This window comes from Salvelinus fontinalis, chromosome 23 (genome assembly GCF_029448725.1).
Source record: "Salvelinus fontinalis isolate EN_2023a chromosome 23, ASM2944872v1, whole genome shotgun sequence".
In the NCBI taxonomy this organism is placed as follows: Eukaryota; Metazoa; Chordata; class Actinopteri; order Salmoniformes; family Salmonidae; genus Salvelinus; species Salvelinus fontinalis.
Window position 1 is genome coordinate 8,780,588 of NC_074687.1, and position 14,887 is coordinate 8,795,474.

The window sequence follows — 14,887 nt, forward strand, 5'->3', positions numbered from 1 at the left end:
ATTTAGTTCTGTCAGTGTGGATATAATTCTGTCAGTGTGGATATAATTCTGTCAGTGTGGATATAATTCTGTCAGTGTATGGATATAATTCTGTCAGTGTGTGGATATAATTCTGTCAGTGTGGATATAATTCTGTCAGTGTGTGGATATAATTCTGTCAGTGTGTGGATATAATTCTGTCAGTGTGGATATAGTTCTGTCAGTGTCTGGATATAATTCTGTCAGTGTGGATATAATTCTGTCAGTGTGTGGATATAATTCTGTCAGTGTATGGATATAATTCTGTCAGTGTGTGGATATAATTCTGTCAGTGTGTGGATATAGTTCTGTCAGTGTGGATATAGTTCTGTCAGTGTGGATATAGTTCTGTCAGTGTGGATATAATTCTGTCAGTGTGGATATAATTCTGTCAGTGTGGATATAATTCTGTCAGTGTGGATATAATTCTGTCAGTGTGTGGATATAGTTCTGTCAGTGTGGATATAATTCTGTCAGTGTGGATATAATTCTGTCAGTGTCTGGATATAATTCTGTCAGTGTCTGGATATAATTCTGTCAGTGTCTGGATATAATTCTGTCAGTGTGTGGATATAGTTCTGTCAGTGTGGATATAGTTCTGTCAGTGTGGATATAATTCTGTCAGTGTGTGGATATAATTCTGTCAGTGTGTGGATATAATTCTGTCAGTGTGTGGATATAATTCTGTCAGTGTGTGGATATAGTTCTGTCAGTGTGGATATAATTCTATCAGTGTGGATATAATTCTGTCAGTGTCTGGATATAATTCTGTCAGTGTGGATATAATTCTGTCAGTGTGGATATGATTCTGTCAGTGTGTGGATATATAGTTCTGTCAGTGTGGATATAATTCTGTCAGTGTCTGGATATAATTCTGTCAGTGTCTGGATATAATTCTGTCAGTGTCTGGATATAATTCTGTCAGTGTGTGGATATAGTTCTGTCAGTTTGTGGATATAGTTCTGTCAGTGTGTGGATATAATTCTGTCAGTGTGTGGATATAATTCTGTCAGTGTGTGGATATAATTCTGTCAGTGTGTGGATATAATTCTGTCAGTGTGGATATAATTCTGTCAGTGTGTGGGTATAGTTCTGTCAGTGTATGGATATAATTCTGTCAGTGTATGGATATAATTCTGTCAGTGTGGATATAGTTCTGTCAGTGTGGATATAATTCTGTCAGTGTGGATATAATTCTGTCAGTGTGTGGATATAGTTCTGTCAGTGTGGATATAGTTCTGTCAGTGTCTGGATATAGTTCTGTCAGTGTGTGGATATAATTCTGTCAGTGTGGATATAATTCTGTCAGTGTGTGGATATAATTCTGTCAGAGTGTGGATATAATTCTCTGTCTATGGATATAATTCTGTCAGAGTGTGGATATAATTCTGTCAGTGTGTGGATATAATTCTGTCAGTGTGTGGATATAATTCTGTCAGTGTCTGGATATAATTCTGTCAGTGTGTGGATATAGTTCTGTCAGTGTGTGGATATAATTCTGTCAGTGTGTGGATATAATTCTGTCAGTGTGTGGATATAGTTCTGTCAGTGTGTGGATATAGTTCTGTCAGTGTGTGGATATAATTCTGTCAGTGTGTGGATATAATTCTGTCAGTGTGTGGATATAATTCTGTCAGTGTGTGGATATAGTTCTGTCAGTGTGTGGATATAGTTCTGTCAGTGTATGGATATAATTCTGTCAGTGTGGATATAATTCTGTCAGTGTGGATATAATTCTGTCAGTGTGGATATAATTCTGTCAGTGTGTGGATATAGTTCTGTCAGTGTGTGGATATAGTTCTGTCAGTGTGGATATAATTCTGTCAGTGTGTGGATATAGTTCTGTCAGTGTGTGGATATAGTTCTGTCAGTGTCTGGATATAATTCTGTCAGTGTGTGGATATAGTTCTGTCAGTGTGGATATAGTTCTGACAGTGTGGATATAATTCTGTCAGTGTGTGGATGTAGTTCTGTCAGTGTGTAGATATAGTTCTGTCAGTGTATGGATATAATTCTGTCAGTGTGTGGATATAGTTCTGACAGTGTGGATATAATTCTGTCAGTGTGTGGATGTAGTTCTGTCAGTGTGTAGACATAGTTCTGACAGTGTGGATATAATTCTGTCAGTGTGTGGATATAGTTCTGACAGTGTGGATATAATTCTGTCAGTGTGTGGATGTAGTTCTGTCAGTGTGTAGATATAGTTCTGTCAGTGTGTGGATATTATTCTGTCAGTGTGTGGATATAATTCTGTCAGTGTGGATATAGTTCTGTCAGTGTGGATATAGTTCTGTCAGTGTGTGGATATAGTTCTGTCAGTGTGTGGATATAGTTCTGTCAGTGTGTGGATATAATTCTCTGTCTATGGATATAGTTCTGTCAGTGTGGATATAATTCTGTCAGTGTGTGGATATAATTCTGTCAGTGTGTGGATATAGTTCTGTCAGTGTGTGGATATAATTCTGTCAGTGTGTGGATATAGTTCTGTCAGTGTGGATATAGTTCTGTCAGTGTGTGGATATAGTTCTGTCAGTGTGTGGATATAGTTCTGTCAGTGTGTGGATATAATTCTCTGTCTATGGATATAGTTCTGTCAGTGTGGATATAATTCTGTCAGTGTGTGGATATAATTCTGTCAGTGTCTGGATATAATTCTGTCAGTGTGTGGATATAGTTCTGTCAGTGTGGATATAGTTCTGTCAGTGTGTGGATATAGTTCTGTCAGTGTGTGGATATAATTCTGTCAGTGTGGATATAATTCTGTCAGTGTGTGGATATAATTCTGTCAGAGTGTGGATATAATTCTCTGTCTATGGATATAATTCTGTCAGCGTGTGGATAGAGTCATTGCAAAATAGAAGCAGTGTAGGTAGTCTAGGTAGCCATCGGTTAGCTGTTCAACGGTCTAATGGCGTGGGGATAGAAGCTGTCTCGGAGCCTGTTGGTCCAAGACCCGATGCTTCGTTACTACTTGCCAGACAGTAGTAGAGAATGGCTTGGGAATTATTGGGAAATTACAGACCTTGGTCTGACACCGCCTGGTATAGAAAACGAGGGGCGAGAGAGACATGGGCGTAGCTTGATACTTGACACCTGAAGATCCCTCTGAGGAGAATAAAATATAATACTAAACAGACTGGAGTATTAAAAGGTATGTGATGTGAATGAATCAAATATTTCTGCATTGATTGCAATGTACAGTACTGTACCATTCCCACAAATGTATACATATCACTGTAACACTAATCTAAAAAAAGAGAGTAGATGTTGTAACATGATGACGACAGCCCCAGACCATTTTTCCTCCTCCACTAATCTTTACAGTCGGCTTTACGCATTCGGGCAGGAAACGTTTTCCTGGCATCCGCAAAACTCAGATTCGTCCGTCGGACTGCCAGATGGTGAAGCGTGATTAATTACTCCGGAGCAAGCGTTTCCACTGCTCCAGGGTTGAATGACGACCAGCTTTACACCACTCTAGAAGACTTTTAAACTTGCGCATTGTGATTTTAGTATTTTGTGAGGCTGTTCGGCCATGGAAACCCATTTCATGAAGCTCCCGACAAACAGTTCTTGTGCTGACGTTGCTTCCAGAGGCAGTTTGGAACTCTGTAGTGAGTGTTGCAACCGAGGACATTTATATGCTACGCGCTTCAGTACTCGTCTGTCCCGTTCTGTGAGCTTGTGTGGCCTATCACTTCGCAGCTGAGCCTTTATTGCTCCTAGACATTTCCACTCCACAATAACAGCACAGTTGACCAGGGACCGCTCTAGCAGGACAGACATTTGACAAATTGATTGCTGGAAAGGTGACATGCTATGACGGTGCCACATTGAAAGTCACTGAGCTCTTCAGTAAGGCTGTTGTACTGTCAATGTTTGTCTATGGAGATTGCATGGCTGTGTGCTCAATTTTATACCCCTGTTAGCAAAGGGTGTTACTGAAATAGCTGAACTCACTAATTTGAAGGGGTGTCTACATACTGCTGTATATATTGTGTATGTGCTCACCTCAACAAATACAAATACCACCTCTGCTGCTTCCTCGTGTGATGTTGCTCTTCTTTTGATAGCTGCATGCTGTGAATTATCTGTGCGATCAAGTCCTTGCTAAGGTTTTCTTCTTTCCTTTCAGTCTGTGGTGTCAAGGGTACACACGTTCAGAACGGAGACTCAGGACACGTTTACGCTCGTTTTTTTGTTAGATGTTTTCAGCTGTTCCTCTGAATAAGCCAAGAAACAGACTGCTTTGGCTGTTGTAGTTCTATCATTAGTAAACTCCTGAAACCTATTGTTGTATATTCTACAGTGTATCCACATAGTGCTGCCTCCCTTCAGAAAACTGACTGGAAAGCGAATTGAGATGTCGTTGATTAGTAAATTGAGAGGGCGAGTCCACTTGGCTTGGGCTGGATTATATGGATGCTGCCGGGGTTTTTAATAGTGGGCAATAAAACCAGGCGCTAAATGAAAGTCTATTGGCTGAGTCGTTCATTAGCACATATGTGATTAATAACGCATGGGCCGCACATAAACATACTGCAGATATCTATGGACGCATACACACACACACACACACACATACACACACACACACACACACACACACACACACACACACACACACACACATACACACACACACACACACACACACACACACACACACACACACACACACACACACACATACACACACACACACACACACATACACACACACACACACACACACACACACACACACACACACACACACATACACACACACACACACACACACACACATACAAATATACATATATATATATATACATACACACACACACAGAGCCCCAGGACCAGCTTGCTTAGGGGACTCTTCTTCAGGTTCATTTCTCTGTAGGTGATGGATTTGCAATGGAAGTTTTGAGAATCTTGCAGGTCTGGGATGGTGTCTCGCTGGTCTGGGCGGGGTGTCCGTTGCTCTGTTGCTCCTGTGTAAGGTGCTGGGGCTACTGTTGAGAGTGACGTCCTTCAGAGTCCTGGCAGAAGTTGGGATTTCTGCCTTGTAGAGGTGGACCTGGTCGTAAAGGCTGTTCAAGGTGGAGTGATGGGCCAGGTAGACATTAGGTTTTTGAGGCACAGTCTCGCAAAATGCTTGCATTCACCCGCTGTGTGGTGGCAGGGTGAAAGTATTTTTGTGGTTGCAGAGTGGAGATAAGCACTTTAGTTGGGGAAAGTGGAAGAAGAATTTTCAATAATCTCTTGAGTGCTGTGGCCACCCTTTCCTGCAGGGCCCTCAGGTCATTTGTGCCCGTGTGAATTATGATGTGGCTGGTGGACCCTAGTCTGTGTGGACTAGCTCTCTGAGCTCTACCATGTTCAGATCTGTGAATGTATCCCTCTCAATGATGGAGGAGCAGTTGTGGGACCTGGGTGTGTTCAGTGCTGGTGGGGTGACTCTCCTCGTCTGCAGGACAGTTTGAAGAGGTGTGATCAGACCCAAACTCAGGATGGAGGAGTGACTCTCCTCGTCTGCAGGACAGTTTGAAGAGATGTGATCAGACCCAGACTCAGGATGGGGGAGTGACTCTCCTCGTCTGCAGGACAGTTTGAAGAGGTGTGATCAGACCCAAACTCAGGATGGGGGAGTGACTCTCCTCGTCTGCAGGACAGTTTGAAGAGATGTGATCAGACCCAAACTCAGGATGGGGGAGTGACTCTCCTCGTCTGCAGGACAGTTTGAAGAGATGTGATCAGACTCAGACTCAGGATGGAGGAGTGACTCTCCTCGTCTGCAGGACAGTTTGAAGAGGTGTGATCAGACCCAAACTCAGGATGGAGGAGTGACTCTCCTCGTCTGCAGGACAGTTTGAAGAGATGTGATCAGACCCAAACTCAGGATGGGGGAGTGACTCTCCTCGTCTGCAGGACAGTTTGAAGAGATGTGATCAGACCCAAACTCAGGATGGAGGAGTGACTCTCCTCGTCTGCAGGACAGTTTGAAGAGATGTGATCAGACCCAGACTCAGGATGGAGGAGTGACTCTCCTCGTCTGCAGGACAGTTTGAAGAGATGTGATCAGACCCAGACTCAGGATGGGGGAGTCATCACAGAGAGAGAGCTTTTATCTGCAGTGCTCTCTCTTTGATCCTGTAAAAGTCCTGCTGGATCTGCATGAGGATGCCCGGCACCATTACTGAGTTTCCACCCTGGGCCAATACCCTCACTCTTGACATAGGGGTAGTGTGCTCTTATGGCACTGTGCCATGCCAGGGGATGGTCTGTATGGAATATTAAGTTGCTAACATGCCCCTCTTTGTAGCAGTCAGAAAATAGTGTCTCTGGATTGTCTTTGAGGAGCTTCTTTTTGTACTTATTCAGTGCAGTGTTATTTTTAATATCAATGATGTACTGTATTGTAATTACCTCTGTACAGGAAGAAGCAATGGGACACTTCAAAGGCCTCTGCATTTGGGTTGGAGTGGGGCTGTGAAACTCACCTGCCATTGTTAGGCTCAAGAGTTTTCACACCTCTCACTTCACACTTCAGTGCTAATTGAAGTTACAGCCTGGTCAGTTCTGTCCTAGCAGCTTGGTAGCCTTATTTATTAAGCTTTATATAACAAAATTACATAGAGATTATTGTCGTTGACTTTTTTGGCTTCATAAGTAGCTTCAGACTGAACATTACTCAGACTGAACATTACATTGTTGTGTTGGACGGTATTTCCAGGTTCAGACTGAACATTACTCACTCAGTGTTGTGTTGGATGGTATTTCCAGGTTCAGACTGAACATTACTCACTCAGTGTTGTGTTGGACGGTATTTCCAGCTTCAGATTGAACATTACTCACTCAGTGTTGTGTTGGATGGTATTTCCAGGTTCCTCTGTGTTTCTTCTGCAGGTTTTGGTTTGTTAGAAGTTTTTTCTTGATCGTCCTTGGTAGTAATGGTCCATTCAGGTAATTTTTCCCCAAAATCAGGGTTTTAGGTATGGCATTTTTATTTGGATTGAAAGTTTTCATCTTGGGGCTTGTATATTGTATAGCAATTCAAGTTTATCTACATTTATCCAACTCTAATTATATATTTTCGCAGAAGAACTCAGCAGCCATTGAGCTCTCTCTCTCTCTCTACCTCTACCTCTACCTCTACCTCTGTCTCTACGTCTCTGTCTCTACGTCTCTGTATCTGTGTCTGTATCTGTGTCTGTATCTGTGTCTGTATCTGTGTCTGTCTCTCTGTTTCTGTATCTCTCAATTCCATTTAAATTCAAGGTAAGGGCTTTATTGGCATGGGAAACATATGTTTACATTGCCAAAGCAAGTGAAATAGATAATACACACAAGTGAAATAAACAATACATGTTTTGACAGTAGATATTACACTCACAAAAGTTAATTAGTTATACTAGCTATACTAAAATATAATGTAGCAAGCTGTCTGGGTCTCTTAGGTGGTCAGTAAGTAACATGTAGCTGTCTGGGTCTCCTGGGTGGTCAGTGGATAACACAGCTTTATTGTCCATTCCCAGTTGTTGTCGCCTCTATGTAATTCACCATCAAACAGACAGCGGACAGACCCAAGCCGTTGATGCATTTTTCAGCACAACTCTGTCTGTACAGCGCTGGTATGATTATCAGTATAGACTGTGGCCAATGCTGGTATGATTATCAGTATAGACTATGGCCAATGCTGGTATGATTATCAGTATAGATTATGGCCAATGCTGGTATGATTATCAGTATAGACTATGGCCAATGCTGGTATGATTATCAGTATAGACTATGGTCAATATTGGTATGATTATTAGTATAGACTGTGGCCAATGCTGGTATGATTATCAGTATAGACTGTGGCCAATGCTGGTATGATTATCAGTATAGACTGTGGCCAATGCTGGTATGATTATCAGTATAGACTGTGGCCAATGCTGGTATGATTTTCAGTATAGATTCTGTGCATCGACTATATTATCAGTATAGATTGTGGCCAATGCTGGTATGATTATCAGTATAGATTCTGTGCATCGACTATATTATCAGTATAGATTGTGGCCAGTGACTGTAGAGCCTGGGCAGTGCTAGTGTGGTTTTCAGCACCACTGCTAGTGGACAGCACCCCGTGCAGATTTGAACGTTTGTCTAAGCTGGAAAGTGCCGCTGAATATTTCAGCACCATGGAGAGAACATTAGTGTGCATTCTCTTGCTGTTTTGTCCATTCTAGAAGCCCCTTCCTTTTCCCCCTTGTCTGATCTGTCTGATCTGTCTGATCTGTCTGATCTGTCTGATCTGTCTGATCTGTCTGATCTGTCTGATCTGTCATGGGTCTTTTGTATTTTATTTGACCTTTGTTTGACCAGGCATGTCAATAAAGAACAAATTGTCATTTCCAATAACGCGGACCTCGTGCTCCTGGAATCATTGCTCCTATTTCAGACTATGTTTAGGTGTCTATTTGTCTGTGTGTGTGTTTGCCTGTCTATTTGTCTGTGTGTGCCTGTGTCTATTTGTCTGTGTGTGCTTGTGTCTATTTGTCTGTGTGTGCTTGTGTCTATTTGTCTGTGTGTGCTTGTGTCTATTTGTCTGTCTGTGTGCCTGTGTCTATTTGTCTGTCTGTGTACCTGTGTTTATTTGTCTGTCTGTGTGTGTGCCTGTGTTTATTTGTCTGTCTGTGTGCCTGTGTCTATTTGTCTGTCTGTGTGTGCGCCTGTGTCTATTTGTCTGTCTGTGTGCGCGCCTGTGTCTATTTGTCTGTCTGTGTGTGCGCCTGTGTCTATTTGTCTGTCTGTGTGTGCGCCTGTGTCTATTTGTCTGTCTGTGTGCGCCTGTGTCTATTTGTCTGTCTGTGTGCGCCTGTGTCTATCTGTCTGTGTGTGTGCCTGTGTCTATCTGTCTGTGTGTGTGCCTGTGTCTATCTGTCTGTGTGTGTGCCTGTGCATTTTTGTCTCTGATGAATAGTCTACTATAATTAAGTAATTTGACTTGAAAATAAAGGTTTCCTGCAGACAGATTCCTACTCAATAACAGCTTTATATACTTTGAAAGTGTGTATTGAATGTGAATGTTAATGTTCTTGTTTGTTTTCTCTTTGCAGACGGTACGCCATGGCTTCCCCTACCAGCCCACCTGCCTGGCATTCGACCCCGTCCAGAAGATCCTGGCCATCGGCTCCAGAACAGGAGGCATACGCATGTATCCTTTTCCTTCGCCCCCGCTCTACTCTTTTTATCCCTCTCTTCATCCCTCCTCTCCTCCCTCCTCTTCATCCCCCCTCTCCGGCGCTGTTGTCATGGCTGTCATATCGCGGAGTCAAACCTGTCTGTTTGCCAGCTTGTGCTCCCAGGAGGCACCTGAGCCTTCTTGCGCCCCCAGGTAGGAGTTTATACTTTCATATATCCGGCATCATCCTGGAGAGAGAGAGAGAGAGAGAGAGAGAGAGAGAGAGTGTGAGTGTGTTGGTACTGAGAATACCTCTCTTCCTCTCTCTTTCTTTTCCCTCACCCTGTCCCTATCTGTCGGTCTCTTCCTCTGTCTCCCTCTTTCTCGCTGGACCTTCAGCAGATGCTTTGATGAAACGCTGACTGGAGGGAAAGCTCAGATTTCTGTTTGATGGAGAGGAGACCCATGACTGAATGATCATTAGCGTTGAGAGGCTAAACACAAATATCACGGCTCTCATGTGGCCCGTCATTCAGTCCATCTCTCTATTCCATTATTTTTTTCCCCTCTCTCTTTAAGTCTCTCTCTTTAAGTCTCTCTCTTTAAGTCTCTCTCTTTAAGTCTCTCTCTTTAAGTCTCTCTCTTTAAGTCTCTCTCTTTAAGTCTCTCTCTTTAAGTCTCTCTCTTTAAGTCTCTCTCTTTAAGTCTCTCTCTTTAAGACTCTCTCTTTAAGACTCTCTTTAAGTCTCTCTTTCTCCCTCCCTATCTTGTTCTCTATCTACTCTTTCTTCTATTTTACAAAAAAAATGTATCTACCACTCTGTCTCTCCTTCTCCCTCTCCCTTCTTTCTCTACTTGTCATTTGAAAGTGTCCAGGTATAGACTAGGGTATGTATTCTCAAACTGGGGTATGCGCAATGCCGTCGGGGGTACGCCAAATAAAAAATAAAATAAAAAATAAAATAAAATACAATACATGAGGCTTGAGGCTTTTTTCTCACCTGAGTAGCCTCGTTTCACTGCTTGCGTCAGTTACCTGATATGGAATGGACTTCCTTGTAGTCATGGCTCAGTGTAGTACTCTGTGTTTCCCGAAGTCTGTTCTGAACTTGGGGACTGTGAAGAGACCCCTGGTGGTATGTCTTGTTGGGAAAGTATGGGTGTCTGAGCTGTGTGCTAATCATTTGAATAAACACCTTGGTATTTTTCAAAATGTCAGTGCTTCTCGCAAAGACAAGTAGTGATGCAGTTCACCTCTCCTCTACTTTGAGCCAGGAGAGATTGACATGAACGTCTCCGTGTACATTTAAGGGCCGTTTTGCTCTGTTCTGGGTCAAATGTTTGTGGTACTCGAACATATGACCTGGCTAGAGCCTGTTGGTCTTGTTTGGTCGGGAACCTTGTAAAGGACGCAGAGCAGCGTTTTATTTTGAAAATACCTCTCCTAATCTTAGCTACTGTTGCATCACTGTGTTTTGACCATGACCGTTTACAATCCACCAAGCAGCTTAGTCATCTCACTTTGCTCAATTTCCACATTATTCATTACAAGATTTAGTTGAGGTTTAGGGTTTTTGTGAATGATTTGTTCCAGTACAAAGCTTTTAGTTTTTGAAATATGTAGGACCAGCTTATTACTTGCCACCCGTTCTAAAACTGACTACAGCTCTTTTGATAAGTGTTGCAGTGATTTCACTTGCTGTGGTAGCTGACGTGTATAATGTTGAGTCATCGTCATAGTTACAGTGCATTCGGAAAGTATTCCGATCCCATCCCCCTTTTTTCCACATTTTGTTACGTTAGCACCTTGTTCTAAAATGGATTACATGTATATTTTTCCTAATCAATACCCCATAATGACAAAGTGAAAGCAGATTTTTACAAATGTTTAGTAAATATTTACATAAGTATTCAGACCCTTTACTAGGAGATTCTAAATTGAGTTCAGGTGCATCCTGTTTCCATTGATACTCCTTGAGATGTTTCTACAATTTGATTGGACAAACTTGTCTATATAAGGTCCCACAGTGCATGTCAGCGCAAAAACCAAGCCATGAGGTTGAAAGAATTGTCCGTAGAGCTCCGATACAGGATTGTGTCGAGGCACAGATCTGGGGAAGGGTACCAAAACATTTCTGCAGCATTTTAAGGTCCTCAAGAACACAGTGGCTTCCATCATTCTTAAATGGAAGAAGTTTGAAACCACCAAGACTCTTCCTAGAGCTGGCCGCCCGGCAAAACTGAGCAGTTGGGGATGAAGGGTCATGGTCATGGAAAAATTATTTAATCCATGAAAAAAATAGGGCTGTAACGCAACAAAATGTGGAAAAAGTCACGGGTTCTGAATAGTTTCCGAAGTCACTGGAGATAGATCAGCTTTCCTCGGTGGCAGTAAGTGCTGTACATGTAGAGTGCCCCTCCTTATACGCCAGTGGATGACTTGTTTACTGTGAAATAGCATTGTATCTGGTCAGTGCACGGCTTTCAATCAGCCTTTCTGTATCTCCATTTACTCAATCTCTGTGACCCAGTGTTTTCTTCTGCGTGCTAACTGTAGCAACACACTGACTCTGTAGCAGCACAGAGCAACACACTGACAGTCTGTCTCTGTTTCTGTCTGTGTGTGTTTATCAGTCTCTCTCTCTCTCTCTTTCTCTCTCTCTCTGTGTATTTGTATCAGTTCGTCTCTGTGTTTGTGTTTTACATTGCTATTATCCTGCCGTGCCATACTGAATGTGAAACAGAATGGCTTTTCAATAAAGGTCAGGTAATAGAATCCTGTTCTGTCTGGAGGACAGTCACTTCTCATCCAAGCCTATCAAAAAACACACTAACCTGCCCACAACGACCGCTCGCCCTCACACAACCTACTGGGAGACAGAGAGAGAGAGGATGGGAGGAAAGAGGGAGAGGAGAGAAGAGAGAGGGAGATGGGGAGAGGAGGGTAGATGGAAGGAGAGAGTGGAGGATACATGAACGGGAGGAGAGAGGCAGGGAATTATGAGGATAAGAGGAGGGGGAAGACAAGGGAGGTAAGAGTTTAAGAGGAGAGGAGAGGGAAGACGAGGGAGGTAAGAGTTTAAGAGGAGAGGGAAGACGAGGGAGGTAAGAGTTTAAGATAAGATGAGAGGGAAGTAAGGGTTTAAGATAAGAGGGTGGCTGACATTGAGGGAATAGGAGGAGAAAGAGGAGGAAAGAAAATAATGTTATGGGGTGAAGAACGAACGGCAATTTGAGTCTAGTCTGATGATAGGACCACTGCTGGGCTGTATTCGGTCTGATGATAGGACCACTGCTGGTCTGTATTCAGTCTGATGATAGGACCACTGCTGGTCTGTATTCGGTCTGATGATAGGACCACTGTTGGTCTGTATTCAGTCTGATGATAGGACCACTGCTGGGCTGTATTCAGTCTGATGATAGGACCACTGCTGGGCTGTATTCAGTCTGATGATAGGACCACTAATGGGCTCACACACACACACACACACACACACACACACACACACACACACACACACACACACACACACACGCGCGTAAATGTTCATCGCCATCAACCCATTAGCAGCCTAATTAAATTAGATGATTTTACAGCCCTCTATTCGTGTAATGACAGTTTTATCAATGACCACTATTACTGTCTTATTGGGATAAGCTGTCGACATGCCCCTTTGATGTCCACCTCATGATTATCCCTGTGTCCATGAACACATATCATATTCCTCATTTAAACGGAGCAGTAACTGAAGTACAGACACGGACTGCATCCCTGTAACCTCTCACATAATATCCTTTCATACAATATTAACTCCTGCAGAATTATGCATTTCTTGCAGTAAAATAATATATCTAATTGTTCATTTTGTCTCGAGAAGAGGAGTGGAGAAGTATGATTTCTTCCTTTCAGCATCTCTTGAGAAAATGTGAGTGCTTGTGTGATGTGTCATCTTTGACACTGCTCTGCAAGCGGACAGTATTTCAACCACACAGCATATCGACCCCTTAGACGAACTGAAGTCTTGTCAGGAACGTGTTTCCTTGTTTTTTCTACGATTTGTATTTCCTTTAAAACTGGTCAAACTGATGACATTTGGGACAATTTGCAAAGGACCAATTTCTCCATTGTTTCTCCATTGTTTTGGAGTTATTGGGCTTTTTCCCCGGTCCCTAAAGGAAACAGACATATTTAACTTGTGTTCACTAGATTACTAATGCACTCATTCTATCGACGTAAGACATTATTCTGGTGAGCACTACTTTACTGTTTTCTGGCGTAACAAGTTATGACAGAAGAGAAGCTGCATGTACTGTATATAACTTTAGTTGACAAACAAATGGCTTACAACATTTTGGAAATTATAATATGGCTTACCAAATGTCAGCAAAAAGTTGTCTAAATTAGAGGAGAAAGTTACCAGTTGTTTATACTGTCCAGTACGGAGTAGAAGCAGAATTCATTGTTACGGTGGATTGAACATGTGCAGGTAGCCTACTGTTTTGTGATTTGTTTTACAATCAGATGAAAGCATCATTTACATTTTAGTCATTTAGCAGACGCTCTTATCCAGAGCGACTTGTAGTAGAGTGCATACATTTTACTAAATTTTTTACATTTTCATTACATTTTACATACTGAGACAAGGATATCCCTACCCGCCAAACCCTCCCTAACCCGGACGACGCTATGCCAATTGTACGTCGCCCCACGGACCTCCCGGTTGCGGCCGGCTGCGACAGAGCCTGGGTGCGAACCCAGAGACTCTGGTGGCGCAGCTAGCACTGCGATGCAGTGCCCTAGACCACTGCGCCACCCGGGAGCCCTAATCATCACACGACACCAATGACATGTGAAACTGAGCCTGTGCAGACTGCGAGAAACAACACTAAACGGGATGAGATGTTGACATGCCACAGGATCCCATCTAAGATCAGCATATCCCAGACATCTTATCCGGGTTTATCATAAGCTTTTTCGGGGTGTTTTTTTGTCATGAGAATTTTCAATCCCAATGATAATAACTATCAATCAATAGCTTTGACCAATCCCCGAGGTTTGTAAGACCATGGGTTTAATAATAATTAGGCAAAGACTCAGCTTTATGCAAAAGGTCTGTACAGTTTATTCAGAGAACGTTCTCCAGTCCACAATACAAAGACATCCATTTTATAGCTGCGCACAAACAGTAGATATCCTTCGCACATACTTCCACACAAACAGTAGATATCCTACGCATATACATACACAGAAACAGTAGGTGAGTTGTATCCTTCTCCATAGTTCTCACCGCTGTGTATCACTACCCAGCCGACAGTTCATTCCCCCAAGATTAGGGAAACCTTGAGAAGTACTCCCTGTCCTCATCAGTTTCTCAGAGTTCTAGCCAGGTCGGTTCAAACACAGTTTAATTGGTCTTCGGTATTTTCTTCGGCCCCCCACATACAAGTTCAAATCCTAAGCTACACCTTGCTCAGACAGTCTGTTTTTCCACTATACAGATACATTGTTTAATCTAATTCTGACTAAAACTACACACATCATCAGATTATAATTTTATGATTATAATCAATTTCATACAATTATATGGTTTCAGAGTGGAATTATTTAATCATTACCTTTCGACAACATAAATTATTTGATCAGTTTTGTAAACGGGATATGATGTTTATATGAGACAACCTCCCGAGTGGCGCAGTGGTCTAGGGCACTGCATCGCAGTG

The 14,887-nt window shown here is 42.5% G+C and overlaps 1 protein-coding gene across 2 annotated transcripts in view; it reads left to right on the plus strand.

Annotated features, from left to right (window-relative positions):
* Nucleotides 1-14,887, plus strand: part of LOC129820823 (syntaxin-binding protein 5-like) — a gene marked incomplete at its 3' end in the record, with an annotated part of 165,381 nt that overhangs the window by 22,695 nt on the left and 127,799 nt on the right. For both annotated transcript variants that reach the window (XM_055877812.1, XM_055877813.1), the window contains 1 exon segment: nucleotides 9,102-9,199. In XM_055877812.1, the coding sequence (XP_055733787.1) occupies nucleotides 9,102-9,199 (98 nt within the window).